This window comes from Balearica regulorum, chromosome 5 (assembly GCF_011004875.1).
Source record: "Balearica regulorum gibbericeps isolate bBalReg1 chromosome 5, bBalReg1.pri, whole genome shotgun sequence".
Lineage (NCBI taxonomy): Eukaryota > Metazoa > Chordata > Aves > Gruiformes > Gruidae > Balearica > Balearica regulorum.
In genome coordinates, this window is record NC_046188.1 from 14359507 (window position 1) to 14378396 (window position 18890).

The 18890-nt window shown below is 45.6% G+C and overlaps 1 protein-coding gene across 2 annotated transcripts in view; it reads left to right on the forward strand.

Moving 5' to 3' along the window:
* The window catches only part of CCDC85C (coiled-coil domain containing 85C), a 117818-nt gene extending 98973 nt beyond the window's left edge, over positions 1–18845 (forward strand). For both annotated transcript variants that reach the window (XM_075753588.1, XM_075753587.1), the window contains 3 exons: positions 5494–5589; positions 13395–13493; positions 15128–18845. In XM_075753588.1, the coding sequence (XP_075609703.1) occupies positions 5494–5589; positions 13395–13493; positions 15128–15217 (285 nt within the window). In that variant the 3' untranslated portion in view covers positions 15218–18845. The remainder of the gene's footprint in view (positions 1–5493; positions 5590–13394; positions 13494–15127) is intronic.
* The last annotated feature ends 45 nt before the right edge of the window (positions 18846–18890 follow it).

Here is an 18890-nt window from a genome sequence, read left to right on the forward strand (position 1 = left end):
ACTGCAGTCCCAGAGCCATCCTGGCAGCAGAGATAGGGCTGTTCTTTCCAGGGCTGAACTCATCAGAGATCCATGCTACAGTGGTCTCGAATGCTCTGAACTGCCACAGTGGTTTGCAGAGCAGCAAAAGCACCAGCTTGCCTAGGAAGCATCGAATGGGTCACACACGGCTCCACAGCCTTTGATTCCCTGGGAATTTTGCTTCTTAAAGATGTATCTTGGATCTCCGGGTCTCAGAGATGCAGTGGTCAACAAACCCTGTGCAGGGGGAAGATAAGGTGCTTCCTCCAAGCATTCAGGAACTCCAATGCATCAGATACATAATTTAGCCACCCCCCCCCCCCCCTTTAATTAAGCTGGTGATCTCACTGCTGGGTAGCTCTTTGTTTTGGCAGTGTAACTGTGGCTGTGGATGAAGCAGAATGTGGTGTGTGATGTAATTCTACCCAGGTGACCATTTGATACCACAACATAGATGTACAGTTGTTTTCTTTTTGAATTACAAATTCCTTGTATAACTGATGAGTTAAACAAGCTGACTTCCAGTCTCGTCTCTGCTGCTGTAAACCTGAAGCAACTCCAAAGCTAGTCGGGGCCAAGAGAATAAGAAAATTTGCATTTTGAATTGACTCAGCTTCTCATTCTGCTGAGGTTCAGCCTCAGCAGAAGTAAACTAGAAAAATGATCAAGATGGCATTTCTCAACAGCTTTATTATTAATATAATGGCATCCTTTGGTGACTTCTGAGCTGTCTTTTAGGACCATTAATTTATATAATTATATAAAAATATAAGCCACATGCCTGGTGATGAATAGTGAACCATCTCTGAGCTATCAAACACTATGAAAACCTAACAAGTGAAAAAGCCAGATGTCCATCTAATACAGAGAGTCCATGTTTGACAAAACCAGACAAGGAGAGGAAATTGAGAGTGATGCATGTCCTAAAACAGACCATATTGCTTTTTGCCTATATGGACAATTTCTGCTTCTTAGGGTGTAACCAGATTAACTTGCTATTATTGTCTGTCAGGGTGCTGAGTCAGTTGTGTTCCCATGCCTGTGAAAAAGTCAGCTCTAGAGAGCGGGAAGGGCATGGGTTTCTGCAGTGATGGAGGTCCTCAGAGGAGCTAAGAGCTGTGGGGTGCCGCTGTGGTAATTCTTACCCACAGTTTCCAATGCATCTATGTTAGCCATGAGGAATCTCCTCCATCTGTGTGATTTCAGCTACTACCTTAACACTGACTTCCTGAGATTTCCCCCTCCCTCCTGCCCTTCTATCTCTGTTTCCCGCTGCCCTGCATTTCATCTCAATTGGTTTCCTGCTCGGTAAAATGCACATCCTCCTCTTTCTTCCCATTCCCTCCCTTCTCTCCCACTGTTGGCAGTTTTCCAGTCCAGCAACCTTGACCCTATCTCCAATTCCTTCCATTTCCTCCCCTTCAGCTAACACTATCAGTGAACTCTGCCCATTTTCCTCTCCTCCATCCTCCAAAGGCTGGCCATGCATCCTGCTGGATATGTTGTCATTCTTCCCTTGCTGACTACAGTCCCCTTTTTTCTGGCCTCCTTTACATATGCCTCCATGCAGGAAGCTGATAGAAGTTTGGCTGAAGCTTTTTGTGTGTGAACCACACTGAAGTCAGTGGGAATGAAGCACCTACCCCCTTTTTATAAAACTCACTTTGTGTGTCTGGAAAGAGCCTTTTCTAAAGGTGCAACTGCACAAAAAGCACTAAGTGTAATGATAAATATTAAGGCACCCTTGGCAGTGTGGGTATTTTTACTTGTTGCATCCTACAGTTGCAAAGAGTGGGGATGTTGGTGAGATCCTTGCTTGCTCCTCCACTTTTTTCATGTGCATCATTGACCTTTTGTAGTAACAGTCTCACATGGTGGGGAGGTCTCTGTGGGTTGGGGCAGAGCAGGCCAGCAGTGTGGTTCTTTGGTGCACTTGCCATTGCTCACGATTGCACTCAGCAATTCGGACATCTGTTTCAGTTGGCTGGGGGTTTTGGCTTCCAAGCTAAGGATCAAGGATCGTGCCTATTTTAGAAATGAAGTCCTTTGTTACTGAGACTCTTGACAGCAAGTTGTGGGTCTACCTCCTTTGCTGCATCCCTCAGTCAGATTCTCTATGTGTATTCAGGTGGAGCTCAGTTGATTGCCCTTGCCAAATTTCAGCCACTCATCTGAGAAGGAAGGTGACTCTTCGAATGTTTTTCGTGTGATACGATATATCCAGCACGTGACTGTGCTTGCAAGATTACTTTTATCTTGTCAGTATGGTGATCAGTTAAGTATGATCAAGCTCTTTAGAAAACATTTCTCTCTAATCATTCTGGTTTCATTTGTATTCTGTAATAATTTTGAGACTGATTATGATCATGGCAATGCTTTGTAGCTCATTAGTGACTTCAGTTTTGTGAGGAGAAGCTGCCGCTGCCTGTCATACAGGAGACCTCGTGATCCGCTCTAGTTTAGTCAGAAAACTGTATTTAAAATGTTGTCAGCAGCAGGATCCAGCAGAATTCATTTTACTTTGTCAGATTACTCTCAACTCAGAAGCAATATTGGATTAGACCTTTGCTTGGTATTTCCTGCGTTGCTCCTGAAGATGGCCGTGGGGGAAGATCCATATCAAATATGATTCATGGCCACAAACTCCTGAATATTCTGCTTTCAGTTGTCATGGTCTTGGTCATTTATGGAAAGAAGGCAGCTTTCCTGTTGAAGCCACAGGCATTATGTGTGTATTGGTGTCTTTGACCTCTTTGGGAGGCTGATTCTGGAAGGACTCTGTTGCATTTACCATCCCTGTGAGAAATTTGTAACCCATTTTGCAGTCTTAAGTCGCAGCTGTAGACTGGCTGGACCCAGTCCCAGGCGCTCCCTTCCCAACCTCTGCCTTTTCTGTGTGACTGTGGTGGGTTGACCCTGGCTGAGGGCCAGGTGCCCACCAGAGCCGCTCTATCACTCCCCTCCTTCTCTAGACAGGGGAGAAAAGGTATAACTAAAAAAAAACTTACGGGTCGAGATAAGGACAGGGAGAGATCATTCTCTAATTATCATCACAAGCAAACCAGACCGAACTTAGAGAGGGAATTCATCTTATTTATTACTAAGCAAAACAGAGTAGAGGAATGAGAAATAAAACCAAATCTTAAAACACCTCCCCCCACCCCTCCCGTCTTCCCGGGCTCAACTTCACTCCCGGCTTCAACCTCCGCCCCCCCAGTGGCACAGGGGGACGGGGAGTGGGGGTTACGGTCAGTTCATCACACGGTGTTTCTGCCGCTTCTTCATCCTCAGGGGGAGGACTCATTGTTCCCCCGCTCCAGCGTGGGGTCCCTCTCACGGGAGACAGTCCTTCACGACCTTCTCCAACGTGAGTCTCCTCCATGGGGTGCAGACCTTCAGGAGCAAACTGCTCCAGCGTGGGTCCCCCACAGGGTCACAAGTCCTGTCAGCAAACCTGCTCTGGCGTGGGCTCCTCTCTCCACGGATCCACAGGTCCTGCCAGGAGCTTGCTCCAGCGCGGGCTTCCCACGGGCCACAGCCTCCTTCAGGTGTCTCCACCTGCTCCGGCGTGGGGTCCTCCACGGGCTGCAGGTGGAATCGCTACACCCCCTCATCCTTCCTCCATGGGCTGCAGGGGGACAGCCTGCTTCACCATGGTCTTCACCACGGGCTGCAGGGGGATCTCTGCTCCGGTGCCTGGAGCACCTCCTCCCCCTCCTTCTGCACTGACCTTGGTGTCTGCAGAGTTTCTTACATCTTCTCACTCCTCTCTCTGGCTGCAAAAGCGCTCTCTAACTGTTTTTCTCTTTCTTAAATATGTTATCACAGAGGCGCTGATGGGCTTGGCCTTGGCCAGCAGCGGGTCCGTCTTGGAGCCGGCTGGCATTGGCTCTGTCAGACACAGGGGAAGCTTCTAGCAGCTTCTCACAGAAGCCACCCCTGTAGCCCCCCCGCTACCAAAACCTTGCCACGCAAAACCAACACAGTGACATTATGGACAGGATGGCTGAGGACATGTCCCCAGATGGCCACAGTTCCAGCAAGCTGTAACCCTCTGCCAGCAGGTCCAGAACCATGCCCAGCCTGTGAGCATCTCTTGATCTCTGCAGTTTGGCAATCTGTTAAATCTCCTTAGACAATTGTTGTGGAGTTATTAAATCTAATTTTCCTTTTTCTGAGATATCTGCCTCTCAGAAGGAAGTTTTTGTATCACCAGTAACTCAGATCATGCAGGTCACTATTATGAGTAAATGGCTGTTGGTCCTGACGTGGGTTAAGCACAAATCAGTGGCCTAGGCGTGAAAGGGTCCGTGCCTCTCATGCTGTTGTTGTCTGTAGCCTAATGGATCGGCCCATCTTTTTCTTTAATGTATGCACATGAACACTTTTATTAGTAAAAAGGCCTCCACAACTTAAAACATTTGGAAAAATGAGAGGTGGCAGTGCTTCTCTGTTGGTCCTCCTTTCTGGCACAACTAGCTTGTTGGCCTTGGCTTAGAAGGCAAAGCGATGAGACGAAGCATAAAACATGCTGTGTTTTTAAATGTGGAAATGATGAGAATGGAGTGCCTCGTATGTTGTATGTGAAAGCATTCCTGTGATGGTGCTACACGCCGCTCTGCCATCCTAATTTGCTTTCAGAGGCCCCCAGATTAATCATTCTTTGTGTTTCCTAAAGGATGTGAAGACTAAATAGGAGTTTGGTCAATGGTTTCATTGTTGATTTCTCCCACTGCTACAAAGCAATGCAAAAATATTAGGGACAGGCAGGGTGCTTCTCACTGAATAAAGATATTGTGTCTCTCATAATACAAGTCGGATGCCTTTAAAAAAAGGAAAGCCCTATGAAAAGTGCTTACAAGGCTGTTTGGACAGTAGAAATCTTTTGTAAAATGTAATTTCGGCATCTTTCCCAATGGGATCCTTCGTGCAGGAGGACTGGCCAGCATTTTGGAAACAAACCCGGCCAACATTAGGTTTGGACATCTGCTTGTTTTAAGGTTGCCTTCACAATTTTCTCTGTAGCCGAAGATTGGTACTTGATGTCTATGTGAAAACGTTGCCAGAAAAGCAATGAAGTTATGCCAACTGTTTCTTTCATGAATGCAGCTTCTTAGAAATGACCGCTTTATGCTGGAAAATCATCTTGTTTGCATTCCCGCCTGGCTAGAAGGATGAGAACTGTCTGATCTTGTCCTTACACGAAGTTATCCTAAGTGAGCAAAAAATGTTTCTTGAATCAATTTAGCTTTAAACCAGGGTGATCTCCTGCTGGAATACATCTAGACTGAGTGATGGTAGGCTTAAATCAAGTGACTTCTCAGAAGGGGCTAGCAGTGTCTTTTGTCTTTGCAGGTGGCTGAAGGGAATTGAATTTGAGAGAAGCTAGTGCTCAAATTTTCCAGATATTTTCTTCCTCCTTGTTTAAATCACCCAAAGGGAATTAAAGCATATCTTTTCTTATTTCAACAGGGACCAGCTCGCATGACATCTGATCTTGCATCCTCTCCTGCAGCAGGATATGTCCCTGTTGGTCAGAAACCAGAGGCGGTTGTGCACGCTATGAAGGTAAGGATGTGTGGTGCAGTACAGTGCGGTGTGGTACAACAAACACCGAAGCGGCAGAGCTGGACGTTTGCTCTTCCTGTGGAAATGCAACAACTAGAAATAGAAAATTAGTACTCAGGCACATTATTGGTAACCAGCACCTGTATCATGATGAATAATCATTGCTTCAAATAGTTTTGGAGTTAAGCAAGATCATGCATGGCTATTTTTTTGGGTGGGAAACCTCCAACAAAAGCTACTGGTGCTGAAGGTGTTGGTTACCCTTTCTGTTCATCAGTAAACTGGGTCTCTGGGGTGACAGAAGTGACCGAAATGCTGGTTTTTAAAAGGGATACAAATCCTGCAGTTCTTACATATATTTTGTTATTGAAAATCCTGCAGCAAGCCTCAAAGGAGAAAGACTTTCTTTTATGTAAATACACAGCAAACCATGGCATCATACCCATGTAGGTATGTGCATCCTGAGTGGAGATTAAAGTCAGGACCGTTGGCAGTAAAAACCATGGGACACTACTAGTTGAGGTAAACGAGAAAACTTGCACTGTGATTTCACAGCAGTTCTCAAGTTGTAGTGACCATCTGTTAGCAGGAAAAATGTAATACCCTGGTGTTACATGTTTAACTAGTTAAGCAAGTTACTTCTGAGTATCTAAGGGACAAATCCTTTCCAAGGTGCCATTAGGAATGGCTGGAAAGTCTCTTAACTAAATTAGGCTCTGGTTGGAATATACTGATTTATAGATTTAGATTTGTTGAAGCTGAAAAATTTTGTACAGGGTTAAAAGCTTTCATCAAATCAAAGGAAGATTCCTGGATGGTTACTCTGGAGCTCAGAACTCCATGGTCATAGCTGGAAAAAAGGTCTGGCAGTGGCATCAGCACTAGCTTAGACTGTCCTAGACTTCGAAACTGGTGCTTACAAAGCTCTTTGCTTTGTACCTTTCCACATCTGATGGCTATATAAGTGGGACAGGTGTTATTCTTAGCTTTGATTTGCAAGTTCCCCAAATTTTCTAGTTTTTAGTGTTTTCAGCTTACTTTTTTTGTGCTTGTCCAGGGTCTTTTGGCTCCAGGACACATGTTGCAGATGGTGGTGGTAAAACCAACAAGTGTCAGGAGAAGCAGTCAGGCAACTGGCATGGACGTTGGTTCCACCGGGCAGTTGCAAGATCCCAGGAGGATATTGAGTGTCACCATTTCTCAAGTAGTTCTATGCATTTATGTTGTGTGAGGAATTATGAAAGCAAAGACAAGTTTGCTTTGATTTGGATCAAATTTGAATTTAAATTATAAAAGGTCCTTCAAGGTGAAAATCCTGATTTTTCAGCTTACTTGAGGCTTTACACACCCAGATTGTATACCTCTCATTGGATCTTAAGGGAAGGGTGTCCAGCACCATCAAGCATTAAAAAATATCTTTAGTACAGTTTTTGCTAGCTCCCAAAGGAGCCCTGACCACACAAGTGGCGGTTCACTTGCCTACATATATTTGTCCTGTGTTTTCCAGACAAGTTTCTTCTTTGCTTGTTGTGAATGCATTTGTGCTATCAGAAAGTTGTTGTGCTCCATCCTGTACTATGCTGTGTTGTGCTTGTGGGTGACATTTCTCCTGTATATATATGCATATGGATCTGATGCCTTGCCGAATGTTGCATACTGATGTGATACCTTTGTTTTTCTGACACTTTGTACTAATCCAGTTTTGCTTGCATTTAATCATCCAAGCCCTCATGCAGTCCGGACTATTGCTGTTTGATTTTTCTTCCCAAACTGCAGGGTTTGTACCTTTCTGCTCCTGCTCTTCGTTGCGTTTGGTGAGGGACAATATTAAGCAGAGTTGATAAGTTACAAGATCAAATTGTTATAAATTGATTATGAACACATTCTGGGGGGAAATTAGGTTCCTAGTTGCTTTAGAGGTTGCGGAACTGCATTTTTTAGTGAGGGCAAGAAACGTAAATGGTTTTAAGATGCATTTGATAAGCTTATGGAAAGGATTGGAAAATTAATAAGGAAGATTCTTGGGAACTGGAAATTAAGTTTGGGAGGTCTGGCACAATGATGCATGTGAAGGAGTTAAGGTTGGATTACTGGTTGTTTGCACATATTATTATTATTATTAATCCTCTACTTCAGAGCTTTGTTGATCACTAGGAAGGGCTGGAGGAAATTCTCCTCTGCAATTTCATAATATGGCTGGTGGGGTACAATTGTCTCTTCAAAACCCTAGAAAGTGGCATGGCTGGGGTTCGCAAGTGGGTGGCATAGCAGTCACATTCATGGGGCATAAATGATCTCATGTGATATGTCCTGCTCACACACTTAGGGTTAAAAATATTCTCACATTTGGGGCAAAGAGGAAATTCTCCTGTAGGTCAGTGTGGCAGGGAGGAATGAGAAGGTGATTATGTTTCCATCCTGTGGCCCATTTCCAAGGATCAGCTGGAAATTGAAAAGACTGAGGAAACTGGTCATGGTCTCACTCTCTCCTCCTCCCTTCTTGTGGTACAGTGGAATTGTGGCTGTTGGTCTCCAGCCATGGATCTTAAACTGGATAGAAGCTAACGTTTTTTGGCCATGGCATGCTGTAACATATGGAGTAGGTCTTATTTGCACTCAGCAGGACTGGACAGCTTTTCCAGTGCCAGCCCCTGCATGTGGGAATCTGGATGCAGCTACTAGCTTAGACCCTCACCGCCTGTGATACTGTTCATGACTTTCCCTTGAGGAGGAGAAGAGAGTAGCCTACAACCAGGGCTTTGTGCTTTGGCTATAGCACATCAGCTATTAGAAAAAGCCCTTCTTGGTTGTGTAAAAAGAAGTCCTTCTGGCTGTAGCAGGCTAGCTCCTTACCATGAGAAAAGGCAAGGACAGTTGGAACTTGGCTTTATTTGTCTTGTGGTCTGCTTGAATGCAAGTCTGTCCAGAAGCGGTGTGGCTGCAAGGATGCGGCTCTGTGCCCAAAGAAAGGTCACTGAGGGGGGCTGTGCACCCTGCACGAATCTGCAGGGCTTTTGGATTGCCTCCCTCTGCACCCATCTATGTAATGTCCCCGAGGCTATTTCCTTGGCTTTTTCTGGCAGCTGAACGCTAGCTATGTGGCTGAAGTGTTGCATGCCATGTAGCGTAAGTTTGTTCTTACTTGAGCACGTTTAGGGATTTTCTTGATTTTTGCTTCTGAAATAGTTTTTGTTTATTTGCACCTACTAAATAAGGAGCAAGATGACAGGTTGGCACTGCTAACAGCTGTTTTTGCTAACAAGAATAAAAGGTACATATGCTACAGCTCAGCATCTTGCTGAACATCAAAGCACTTTTCTTAGCAATTGAGCAAACCTGCTAAAGACGTGGGGAGGTGAGGAGGAGACATATGAACAAGAACGACATTTAGCCTATAACCCAGCTCCCCCTGCAGCAGCAGCCTGGACCTCTCCCATCTGTGTGGAGCCATGGAGCAGGTGATCAATCACGCCCACTGAGGATGGGTAAGGCAGGATTTGGCCTTGCCGAAACTAGGGGAAAGTCCTAGCAGGGCATACAGACTGTTACCTTGCCGAAGCAGCATGCCATGTTCCCCAGTGCTTTATCCAGTTGACTTATAAATCAATGCAATCAGTGAGGCTTGCACCCTTCAGAAAGCATCCCTCAGTCTCAGAGTGCTACCTGGTACAGAAATGCTTATCTCAACTTTCAACTCCTCTTCCAAAGCTTTACTGCAGTCATCCCGACTCTTTGGTGGGGTTCTTTTGTTTGTTTTTTAAATATGCATTGTATGGTCATGCAGGGCCAGTACGGTGAGTCAGCAGGGACATAGATGTGATGGACCGAGTGACTTTGAGGTGACACTGCCTTGGTCACAGATGTCAGTGCAGTCACGAAGAACTAAATATACCCAAGGTGTTCCTCACAGTTTGTGTGTTGGCAGGGAGAAAGCCAGATGAGCTAGTGTGCTCATCGAGAGTGAGGTGCAGGTTGTCTTCAGGAGATGGCATCCCCAGGCAGAAGAGCAGCGTTACCGGGTCAGTCCAGCCCCGCTCCCCTGCACGGGGAATTGCCCCCTGCCTGAGCAGAGCAGGCTGCCCTCGCCGGCACGCGTTTTACCCAGGGAGATCACATAGCACAGGTGCATCTGCCAAGGGCCAAGTGCTGTCAGTGCAACTTGATGAAGAGCAAAACGGAGGGGATGGGGTGAGCCGCATCGAGCCTGGGGTACACTTGTCTGTTTTCTGTGGGCTCCTGGGTTGGGATGTGGCAGAAATCACGGGAGGATATACCCCAGCTTCTTAGATCCACCCTGAATCCACAGCCCTTGAACTTCAGCTAAGCCATAGACAATTTATGTGAAGGCATGTCCATAGTCCCCAGCAGTGTAATCGGAGGAACATGGTCCTTCTAAACAGCTGAGGCGGTGCCTGGCAGGATCTGAGAATGGCTGGGGCTGGGTCAGCACTAAGAGGCCTTCCTGTCTTTCTTCAGGAGGTGATTTCACTCTTCAGAGTGTATTTTTTTCCAGCATGCCTTTCCAGGAAAGGCCGTTGAGTTTTATCCTCCCAAATAGCTTTTTCCCCATGCCCAAGATGCCATCACATCTTTACAAAGTGCCTACCCAGATGTGCGGCGGGCCTGGGGACCAGGATGATTTCCAGGGTAAATGGTCATTCAGAAATGAAATACAACCATAACTTCCATCTGATCAGCTTTCAGCTCCAGCTCTGCCTGGTTTACACCATGAAAAGACATTCCACTGAAAGAACTGGGCTGCGCCACCCTTCCACACCTCCTGGACTAGGGAATGTGGTTTTAGTTTAAGTGCAAGTCATAGAAAACCAGTTTATTTTTGTCCGCTGAGACTTTTGTGCCTGCAAGATTGATGGCCGGTGGAAGCAGAGGCTGGAGCTGGTGTGATCTTTAACTACTGTAAACCATGGTTGTCCTTGACACTTGCCCTGTGGACGTAGCCAGTGCTCAGCTGCCAGCCAGGCATCCCTGGCGCTCTGCACCGGGATGTGATCCTGCAGGCTGCTGCCTTTGCAGCCACGCGTCGGAGGCACACTGACTGCAGACAGGCGGGTTCAATGTGCGAGTCCAGCTCGATCAATAATTAATTCCCTCCCCTTTAGCAAAAAATAGATGCTGTCTTTGTCAGCACGTACATGCTTTTTGCATCTCTCTTGCCCTTCCTTTCCTCTTAGAAAGGATGTGGATAATTCTTATTTGTGCAAAGACTGGTCCCAGCTATGTTGGTTAAACTAGCTGGTGCATTTTAGAAGTAGGTTAAGGGCCCTAGGAGAATGACCTATTTTTGTTCGGAACGCAGTTCGAGTACAGCAGGGTTGCTGTGCTGAGGCAGACCGGGGAATAATGTACCCTGGTATCCCATTTCATGGAGTGGCCGGTGCGGTATACTTCAGCAAAGGGTGAAACCCATCCTTGCACTGCATCTGGCTCTGTACTTCCCTAGGAGGTGTAGGAGTATTTATGTGCACAAATACACCCGCTGTACAGCTTTTTGTGTGTGTGGATGTGTTGTGGTGAATAAGACCGCGTGGGTTTGATGGCGTTGGGTGATTCCAGGAGCTTTGACCCTGCACACTGAGCTGACCACCTTGCTCATCAGTGGCAAAACCCTGGGTGAGGTATGTAGGTCAGCACAGATGCAGCGGCAAAATCTCGAGACCATCCTGCACTGCGATATGCCCGACTTGTGCAACATGCCCGTCCGGAGGAGGTATCGGAATGTGTGCGGATGCGTTGGAGGGGGTGCTCTGTGCGTCGGTGTGTTTCCAGCAGGAAGCGAAGGCTGCCTTTAGCCCCAGGCAGCCTCATCTCTGTCATCGAGGGAGCACCTGGCTGCAGCCGGGCGCTGCCTCCCTGGAGGTGCTCTGCAGGGCTGCCTGGTGTCCCAGGGGGGACGGGGAGGGGGGGGATGGGGCTGGCTCCCAGCCGCAGAGGTACAGGGTTTGGGCAGCACATGGGGGGACACAGCGACCACATGGACGTGCTGTGTCTTACCAGCCATGCATGGCCTGGGGATCAGCACTTGGGGAACATGTCTCCAAATGCTATTTAAAAGAAGTAAAAAAAATCAGATTTTTTTTCCATTTCCAAACATTGTCAACTTGAAATCTAAGAAAATAAATCACAGGCAGAATGTTTCCACTATTTTTTGCAGCGTCCCAAGCTGCTTTCACAGTGGATTTACTTGTCTTCCCAAGACAAACCTGTAGGTGTGGCCTGGCCACCAGGCTGAGTGGCATCCAGGGGGGCCACGAACATGAGCACTGGACATGTCAGGTCTGGGGTGTCAGTGCTGGAGCCCTAACCTGTCTCTGCAAGGAAACCTAATTCTTCGCAGATCCGGGAGTGCCTGCTGGAGATGCTCTCTGAGCCACAGAGCAAAGCCTCACATTCTTCCCCCTACTCCTTTCAGGCTGTTCCTATGCTTCTGCAGCCATGTGTCCTGTTTTTGCAGTGCTTTCCTCCCGTTAATATTGTGGAAAAAGCCCCGTAGTTGTGAGCAGGAGAGAAAGGAAGGGCGATGCCTCACTCTTCCAGAGGCTCCTGCGGGCAGGGTGCTGCAGGCACGTACCTGGTCTCACTGCCTGTAGCCAGGCACGAGAGGAAAGACAGGAAAAACGAGCTGCTTGTGGAGGAGCGGACGGGCCTGGCACCGGCACTTTGTGGGTATGGCCTGTGTTCATCAGGGTTTGTACCAGCTGTACCGGTAAGCGTTACCCCGCAGCCGTGATGCAGTGCTGGGTGCAGGTGTGCGTGCAGGGGATGTGCGGGTGTGCCAGCCAAGGGACATGGATTCCTTACCTTTATGGGACAGGCGCTGTGGGTGGAAACGGTGCTGCCGGAGGTTAAAGTAAAGCTCAGGGTGCTGAGGCAATTATCTCCATCTTCAGCGGATACCTATGGCACAAGGAGAGGGTGACCCAGATTCCGCATGGCACTCGGCATTCGGTGGGGACGGCGCCTTCAGTCCGCATGCAGGGTCCTGGGAGGCAACGCTGTTTTTTTCCCAGCCCCATGCCCATCCCCTTCGCGGCCTGGCTGCCTCCAGCTCAAAGAGGGAGTGGGTAAGAGCCGGGAATCAAATTGGGATCTCTGAGTCCCAGGGCTCTGTTAACAGCCCGTCTCTTGCTTACTGTCATGGTGGGCCTCCGAGGGGTTCCCTTGAGAAACTAAATGGCTTAAAAACAATTTTCGGCCAAAAGTTGAGTGAAATTGGTTGTGTCTGTTTAAGATCTGAAAGTTCATGGCTGATTGGAGACCACACACTTAAGCTGCACAGTGGGTAATACTCTGTTTTTCAGTGGTACAAACCTGTTTGTCTCGTTGCCTGATGACTCAAACACTGTTAGACCTAAAAGCTGCTGGCCTGGGCTGACCACAGTTGCCCCATGATTTGGACGAGTAGAAGGGAGGGAAGAAGCTCTGCTCCTGTGAAAGAGGGGAATGGAGGAATTGCCTTGGGGGAGCTGCCCGGAAGGTCGGCCCACCAGCAGCCTTCCTGGAAGAGATGTGTTTGTTGGCGCAGGCAACTCGCTGCCAGTGACCACATGGTCCCCCAGGACTGGACTGTGATGGCAGCTACACCATGCAGATGGTGGGACAGAGGCATGCCATCACCAGGGAAGGGAGAAGATAGAGGCACCCAACTTGATGTCATGCTCATCTTTGCAGTGCTCTGACTCTCAAGGCTTTGTGAACTCTGCCAATTTAAATACTGGTTAATGAAGTTGTTAGGGACACTTAATTATTTGAGGAGCATAATGCTTTTGTAATATTGTTTTTTGTAGGTCCTTGAGGTCCATGAAAATTTGGACAGACAAATGCAAGACAACTATGAAGAAGACCTGAGTGAAAAGGAGAAGGCGATTGTTCGTGAAATGTGCAATGTAATAACTCCTTCAGCAACTCTAGGGGTTTCTTTCATGGTCTGTTGTTAGAAGTACAGAGGAGCAGGGGTCTGCTGCGTACAAGCCCCATTTGTTGCAAGATCCACAGGTACAAGGGAAGAGTAGAGGCTTTGCTGACCACTGCTTTGGGTAGCAGTAACCCGAGTGCCTCGTTCACTGCATGGAGCAGCCTTTGCTCAGCAGATACTTCCCCCTCTGCTTGCCTTCAGGGGTGCAGAGTAGCTAGTCTAGCTGACCAAGAGCTGTGCAAAGGGCTCTCCCTGGCTTGGAGAGTCCTGTTAGCAATTGGCTCCAACTGTGTTCTTAGGGACTCGGTTTGGGCTGAGCAGCAACTGGTTGCTATCTTTAAAGCTCCACGGCTTGAATGGGTTTGAGCGTAAACCATAAGATCTCATCAGAGAGAGAATATTCATATTTGAAGCCATTGAACAGCATCATGGTGTGTGGGGTGCTTTTAGCACTGCCAACATGTTGGGCAACCACACTGTTAACTGAGCTTGCCATATCCTGTACGGTGAGCGTTCATACCAGACATCTGCCCTGCAGCGTCTGCTGCTGTGGCACTGCCTCCAGCTTCACAGCACCTTGGCCACGCTTTGGCTTTGAACAGCATTTGGGATTTCTGCTCGAACATGGCTCAAGCTGCACGTGGCCTGCAGCCAGGGATGCGCTGTTCGACAGCACCAGCAGTGCCCTCAGCAGGGAGGAGGATGCGTATGGAGCCTTCTCTTTAGAAGTCCACATTGGAGGTCAGCCCAGGTGGCATCATTTAGTGCCTCACAGCAGCAGAGGGGAGCCTAACCTACTGTTTAAATTCTGAAAAACACCTCAACCCTAAAAAGAGGGTGTAAAGAACATATCAAGCAGAGCTAAATCGCTGCAAGCATCCTTGGCAAGGGCTGAGGCACTTCGCTTTGCTTGCTGGATCCCTATGAGCACAGCCAGGACCATAGTAAACGAGGGCCTGATTTTTAGGATATTTTGTCTGCTTAATGCCACATTCCCTTGTAGCCATGCAGCGGAAAGTTAAAAACACCGTAACTTCATCCTCCCAAATGGACTTGTTTGTGTATCATTGGCTGTTTTTTCTTTAAATATTCATTTTATGCAGACACAAGGCAGCTATGAAGTCCTTTGCAGTTTATTATTTTTTAAAAAATAGCCTCCCTTACTCCAGTTGCCCTAGAGTAATAAAATGTATGTTTTTAGAAAGTCTCATATATATATATATATATATATATATATAAAATTTTACTCATTATCTTTTTCGTTATCTTTTCTGTTCCCGGTAACATTGTTTCTGTAAGCATGGCACAGTTGACCTGCCATTGAACTTAACTTCTGAACCTAGTGTATTTGTTTTATACTATTACCCCAGGCAAAAATGGTTCTAATTTCAGGAGAGACTAATTAGAAAAATGCATCAATGGTGTTTTCCCTTGGAAACTGGTGCACAGATGCCATCCAGTGGCTCTGCTGAGAATTACAGCCTAGCTCCAGGAAACTTTTTCACTTTCAGACTGCAATTATGAAAATACTGCAACTCATCAGAGGCTTTGGGGGTTTTCTAATTCCTGTCTTTCTCTCCTCCACCTCTTTATTTTTTCATACAGGTTGTCTGGCGAAAGCTGGGTGATGCTGCGAGCTCCAAACCCTCCATCAGGCAACATCTTTCAGGAAACCAGTTCAAGGGTCCCTTGTAGGAAGACTGTCCCGGAGGCTGGAAGTGATTGATTCTGTGAAGACTAAAGAGGCAGAGCTTAGCGTTTCTGGCTGCCTGTTCTTTGGGAATTGGGGTTGAGGTTTTTTTCAGGGTTTTCTTTTTTCTTTTTTTTTTTTGGCTCTTTTTGTAACAATAGTGTAAATATGGCAGCTAAAAGCCTGATTTCCAGGCTGTGGTGCTCTGGAACTACTGTTCAGTGGGTAACCATCCAATAATGCCAGACTTGCATCATTTGTATTGTAGTTCAAACCTGCTTTGTTGTAATGGTCTGTTTGTAGAATTAATTAATTTGAGAAAATTTCTAAGAGGAACAAGAAGAACCCTTAACCCGCAGAGAAGTCACAGTTTGTATTGCTCCGGTCCACCCGCTTGTCAGTGACTCATAGCTGGGTTAGTGGCTCCAGCCAGCACCTTCCAAGGAAAGAGCAATTTGAATTTCTTGGCTTACTGCCTGCCAAGCTCCTGAGCTGCTAACACTTTTTTTGGAGGTCTTTATTTTGAAGAATGACATGCAACTGTTTTTTCACAAGGCGCTGTATACAATACTGAGTGGTGAGCTAAAAACTTTGGTACCACTCTGTAGATTGTATGGTGGTGCTTATTACACAAGCGTACAGAAAGCCTTGAGACTCACTATCAGCTGTTAATGAAATATTTTCATGAACAAATGACACAAGATTTCTACAGTCATAATGTGAATGAAGTCACTTAGCCACACACCAGTATTCCCTACAAATATGGCAACACTTTTCCTGTAAAGCTTTTACTACAAAATAACTCAGCAGAAACTGCCATCCTAACAGTGCTTATGGCTTTCACGGGATTTTGGAGAGCAGCTCATCTTTCACATAAGGAAGATTTGGGTATTTTTTTTTAATGTTCTTGCTGGATCCCTCACCTGTACTGGTTCCTGTGTAAGGCAACTAAACAACAACCTTGCAGAACTGAATAAAAACTCCATAAACACGGGCTGTCGGGTGAGACTACTTCCTGCCATTCAAGCTTTATTTTTGTTAATGAACCAAAACAAGTGGGTTTTTCTGTCTTCTAATGGTTGTATATAAAACAATGGGACTTATATTTTGCTATTGTGGAGTAGCTGCTTGTATAGTTGTAAGAATTTGACCCCCCCCTTCTTTTCCAAGTTGTCACAGCAGCTGTCCCTGTATTTTATTAGATAGTCTTTCCCAATAGTCCAAGGAAGCAGGGCTTGTTTATTAACATAATTGGTGTAAAACAATTTTAAAGACAGGTATGTGAAAAGATCAAAGCCTCCTCTTCAAAAGTTGCATCAATTTTAGTGATTAGTTTGAAGATTTAATGATCTTAAACACCATCACTTTCCTTTTATTCTTCGTAAGAATCAGCCACAGCTACATACAGCTGCATTAGCTGGACAGGTTCTTCCTCTTAATGTTTTACCCGTTGAGTTCTTGACTTGTGGTATTGTGTTAACTTGGAGCATTGATATAATACCAAGGAGCCCATGCTGCAACTTATGAAAAGTAATTGGTCCCATGGTGTACAATAATCTAGCTGCCTGGGGAAAGAATTTGGAGTGTCACAGCCCAGGTCTGTAACCAGTAAAACAAACAGAGAAGGAATGCAACCAAAAGACCTAGTAACCAGTAAGATTAGGCACCACTGCATTTTTCATTGCAGAAATGAAAATGTAGCAGTCGAGTAGGTTATTTAAAAAAAAAAAACAACCACAAGAACCACCCCCAAAATGTACACACGTACTCTCACTCACATGCTCACCAGTAGTTTTCCTTAGTGCTGCTCAGTTAGCAAACGCTGAGCTAGCTGTCTCTAATGATATTTACACCCAGTGTGTCTGGAAAAATCCAGCTTAGAGTCTGACTGTCTCCTTTAAAATAACGGCATCTGTAGAGGACTCCAGATTTCCTCCTCTTTGCTTTTTGTTTTGACCTCCAGTTTCTAGTCACCATTGATTACTTGTCTTCCTCCTGTACAATGCATGAGATTTTTGTACCAGAAAAGGTGATGTAAAGCAGAGGCATCATTCTTCCGTAACATCTAATGCTGAGCAGAGGGTTACTTTATCTGCTGGAAAGCCCATTTTAATTTTGGTGGCATCTTATCGCTGGATTAAGCAGAGAATTTAAGCATATTTGGATTCACATCAGTGAATTTTAACTAAAGCACTGCAAATGTTGCCAGCACTTGTAGAGAGCTAATTGTATTGATGATGTGCTTGCTATTTTGGGATTATATTAGACTAGCTGGTGCTCTCAACAAGAGCTATACTAATCAGATTACTAGTCTCACCAGCTATATAATTCCTGTTCAAATATTCCCTGCTATCAAATCTTGCTGAAAAGCTGTTCAATGACTTCAAGCAAAGCTTGTTTTGTTCCACCTGCAGACCTCACCTACAAAGGAAATCGTGGTGCAGTTGAGGTCCATTAGTGCTGCAAATCCTGAAGAGCCAGTGTACAGGGTAGCCAGCAGTTCAGCTGAACAGTCGACACTCTTAGGGGAAACCCTTTAAAATTCTATTTGGCAGCATGAATTTTCAATGTAAGATGCACATCCTTGATTTTGCAGAACAGTGCTGTACATTGGGGTGTTATTTTGGGGTTTTTTTTTAGGCTTGCTGCTCTTCATGCTTAGCTCCCTTTTGAGCTATGAAGTGTCTTCCTGGGGTAAAATGACACTCAATGACTTTACAGGATGACTTGGGTGCTGAATTTTCAGTTGTCTAAACAAAGATGTTTTATATGCGTATTTAAATTCACTTACCTATGCGCTAAGTCTTCAGTGAGAACTACCTGAGGAGCTTTGTACATTAAGTTGGAGGGGAGCATCCCTCTAAATAGTGGCCATTAAATTGATATATTTGGGGCAACAGTCCAAGTTGATTTCCTCAAGATAGAAGCCCTGGGTTCTGCAATCCTCTGGCAAAGAAAGCATCCACTGTTTACAACTGGACTTTGCTTGCTTAAGGGAAGTAAAAATCACATCCTTGACTTTTGTTGGGAGTGACTGAAGTGAACGGCATTTCCATAAAGTTTCTGAAATGCTGCGGTGTGACCAGCTTCAGTTAGCTCTTTGCACCTTGACTAAGACTGCTGAGCACAACCTTGTTTGCAAATGGCACATTTTTATCCAAATATTAAAAGAAATCAGTGTTAAAGTGACCTTTTATCTTTTTAGAAACTGTGGGGGAAGAGTACTACTGATCTTTTTCAAAGTGCATGACTGTAAAGTGATAAAATTGTATATTTTTCATAATGTGGGGAAAGTCTATTTGTGCTGCTTTAGAAATCAGTTTAAAGTTTGATTTCTGTTAAACCTGTGATCTTACAGCCCTGCTATATTTTCTGTATATGATTTACAAAGAACTGGAAAAGTTAGCACCTGCTGTTGTGTATATAGCAAAATTCTTTAGACCTTAGCACGCGTTTTTACCTATTATTGAACCACTCTGGCTTTTTTGGGGAGGGAAAGTAATAGTACAGATTTTTTTGATAATGTGTGTAAAACATTCATTTGAAATATTTTAGTAAAAATGAAGTAAGAGATTGATTGTGATAGTGTATACTTCTAGTTGAATACAATAAAATACATTCTTTTTAAATAAACTGATGAATAAGATTCGGGAGAGCACTGCTGAAAAACCTTACAGT